The sequence below is a fragment of the Arachis ipaensis genome, chromosome B06 (assembly GCF_000816755.2).
Source record: "Arachis ipaensis cultivar K30076 chromosome B06, Araip1.1, whole genome shotgun sequence".
Lineage (NCBI taxonomy): Eukaryota > Viridiplantae > Streptophyta > Magnoliopsida > Fabales > Fabaceae > Arachis > Arachis ipaensis.
The window spans coordinates 121,737,630-121,740,694 of NC_029790.2; the positions used below are offsets into that span (position 1 = coordinate 121,737,630).

General features: G+C 38.1%; 1 protein-coding gene across 3 annotated transcripts in view; it reads right to left on the reverse strand.

Annotated features, from left to right (window-relative positions):
- LOC107605052 (probable carboxylesterase 11) overlaps positions 169–3,065 on the reverse strand; it is a 4,372-nt gene continuing 1,475 nt past the window's right edge. The window contains exons 2-3 of one of the 3 annotated variants that reach the window (XM_016306795.2): positions 752–1,337; positions 169–404 (exon numbers count right to left, since the gene is read on the reverse strand). In XM_016306795.2, coding sequence (XP_016162281.1) covers positions 800–1,337 — 538 coding nt within the window. In that variant the 3' untranslated portion in view covers positions 169–404; positions 752–799. The other 2 variants (XM_016306796.2, XM_016306794.2) reach the window with 2 other exon arrangements.

Genomic DNA, 3,065 nt, shown 5'->3' on the forward strand with positions numbered 1-3,065 from the left:
GCAAAAACTTAGCTATGAAGCCATATCCTCAAGTATCATCAGACTAAAGTTCCAAATACCGGCCAGTGGAATCTCCAAAAAGCAAAGCTGTGAAGAAGATTAGGATTTTTTTGTTTCATTGAAAGTTCTGCTTCTCGACGTAGCATGCAAGTTGCGAGAATTGTGGCCTTTTTTTTTTGGCATTGAATTGTGGCTTTTATATCATCCAGATATCTCCAATAATATTGCCTCCATTGTGGATTGAAGGTGTTCAACATCTCCACACACTATTTTGCTGTTACGGCGGTACCAAAAGCCCAAGCATAATATAGAGAGACCAGTTCTTGCATAAGTTAGAGACCAGTAAATACTAATGTTGGAAGTCCAAGAATGATAAATTCCATAGTTGTGATGCAAAATTGGTCCTAACATCAGTAATCCCAACTGGAAGATTAGATTGACCTCAGCAAACTCACTGACAACGAGAATGTTCATTAAAAATTTATATATTTTCATGAGAAATAGTACATAATACACAGGAAAAAATGGCACAGGAACACCCAATTTCATATGCATGAAGAGAATGTATCTCACTAGCTCAACTAATCCTACCTTTGACAAACACTATCTTACAAAAAAAGTAGATGGTGGCAAAACACCGAACCAATGTACATCTAACACCTTATCAAGCATCAAAATGAATCAAGTAATATATCACAGATCCCCAAGGTAACAGCAGCAATACAGTGATCTGAGCCGATTTGAAACTTACCGGAAAAGATCCCACCCGTCGTGATCATCTTAATTTTTTATATCCTACTCAGTAAGAGAATTCATGACCTCTACGTGAAATATACTTCTTGACCCAGATAGCAATGTCCTCAGCACAAACCTGGGCCTGAGGGCTTTTAATAAGTACATCAAGTGTCGCAAATTCATGCACTGCATCCTTGTATTCAAGCACAGGTGCATCAACATTCACCTTCCGGAGCTCCTCTGAGTAAGCAATGGCGCGATCTCTCATCCAGTCATGTTCTGCCACCACTGTCAATGTTGGAGGCATTAGCTTTAAAGGAGGACCTCGTCCCGAGATTAAGGGATTTGCGGCTGGATGGTCCAAACCAAATTCCTCCTCTGGTAGGAAAAGTTTCCACGCAAGCATACACATAGGTTTGTCATAAAAGTAGGAGTTTGCTAACTTTATTTCAGAATGTGTGGGCACACTTCCAACGAAAAATGGATACAGCAAGACCTGTGCTACCACCTTGACTGGGTCCAGAAGTTTGCCTCCTTCCACAGCTTTTCGAGTTACATAGTCTGCAATATTTGCACCACAACTTGCGCCAAGAAGAATACACCTATTAAAGAAGTTAGAAGGGTAAGCATCAGATATATCGAAGTATGGAACTCCATGAAGATTATCTTACAACTGGAAGCAAGGAAGCATGATGATAACAAATTGACAAACAGTGTAACAGCATATCTGCAAATATGTGACCTTGTAACTAATTAAGATTTCAATATTATTATTCAGTGCACACCAAACATGGGCCCTTTTGGAGAGGCATTGCATCACAGCATACCCGCCAGTCCACCACTGCCATTACCAACAGTGGTAATATGTAAATCTTGGCCTAATAATCATTTTATTAAACCATCCAGTCACTTTGACCGCAACAGCCACACACATGCTCTGATAAAAAAAGATACTTTATTATTTGAAAAGTTCTATTCTGAGGGGAAAGGATTATGGCATTGGAGTACAGATACTCTAAACTCACCTAACCAACCTTCATGATTTATATATTGGGTTTTTAACAAAAGACATCCAAGATAGCAGCTTAGTATAGAAAAAGAAAGCTGACATACGGTGGTAAGAGTGAAAGGAGAAACACATCATATTAAAACCACAGTGAGCACCAGAGACAGCCAAAATAAACACAGGAGAATGATAAGACTCCATATAGCTATGTTGTCACATGAAGCATATGTGGATGCCTACAAGTCAATAAATTAATTTACAATTTTAAGAGGTTGGTAGTTACAAATTTAACAATAGTACCAAAGGTATACTATCTTTAAAGTACAAAGAAATGATGAGGTTTCCTGCAAGGGAAGGGGGGCAATTTACATAGAACATTAAAAAGTAAAAGCAGAAGGAGTTGAAGATAAAAATAAAAAGAAGGATATCCTATTGCTTGATTCAAAAATTGTGGGAAAACTTAAGTCTGATACTGACAATAAATATGGCAAGCAAATCATCAGACCAGGTATAGAAATGTAAGAAACATAACAAAGCCTTTTTCCAAATCCAAGAGACCTCAATGAAAAATTCCACAGGAGTGAGAATGTTTATATTGTCATTGAAAAATCTCTCATCTCTATATCCATTAACATAGCATGACCTGTTCCAGACATCAACTACCCTCCACCGGCAGAATATGTGGCATGCTATTGTCACTTTATCACCTCCCTTTCAATGTACTTATTGACATGCCAGGAATGGAAAGATAACACTGATATAAAAAAATGCAAAGAAACCAATATCTTTAGCTTTTAACGCGTCGACACCTGTAAATCCCAATTCCGATTCTTAAGCATCCTCCATGCTTGGAACCACAAAAACCAACATGCAACTTTCTCACAGTTAGCGGATTTAAACAGCAATGGGTAGGTAAATTAGTAAATCAGCACACACAAGAAAAATAGCAATTATGTTTGCTCGAAATCTTAATAATCATCAACATAATGTGAACTATCAAACACATGAAAACAACTGTGCAGTGGTTCCTCTCATGTGAGATACCTAGCTGTTTACTAGACTAATAAACAGCAAACAAAATTCAGTTAATCCATTTGTATCAACATAAAATTTGAATTTCATCTTATACTTGCACCCACCAAAAACCAAGCAATTATCAAAGTTCATAATCCACTGTCACTTGTAAACTCTCATACATGAGGTAGGGATCCCTTGACATAGAGAGGACTGCCTTACGCTACACAGTCTACTCACTAAATTCGGCAGAGCCAACAAAATGCATTCAGGATTTTTTTTTTTTTTTGGGGGGGGGGGGGGGGGGGGG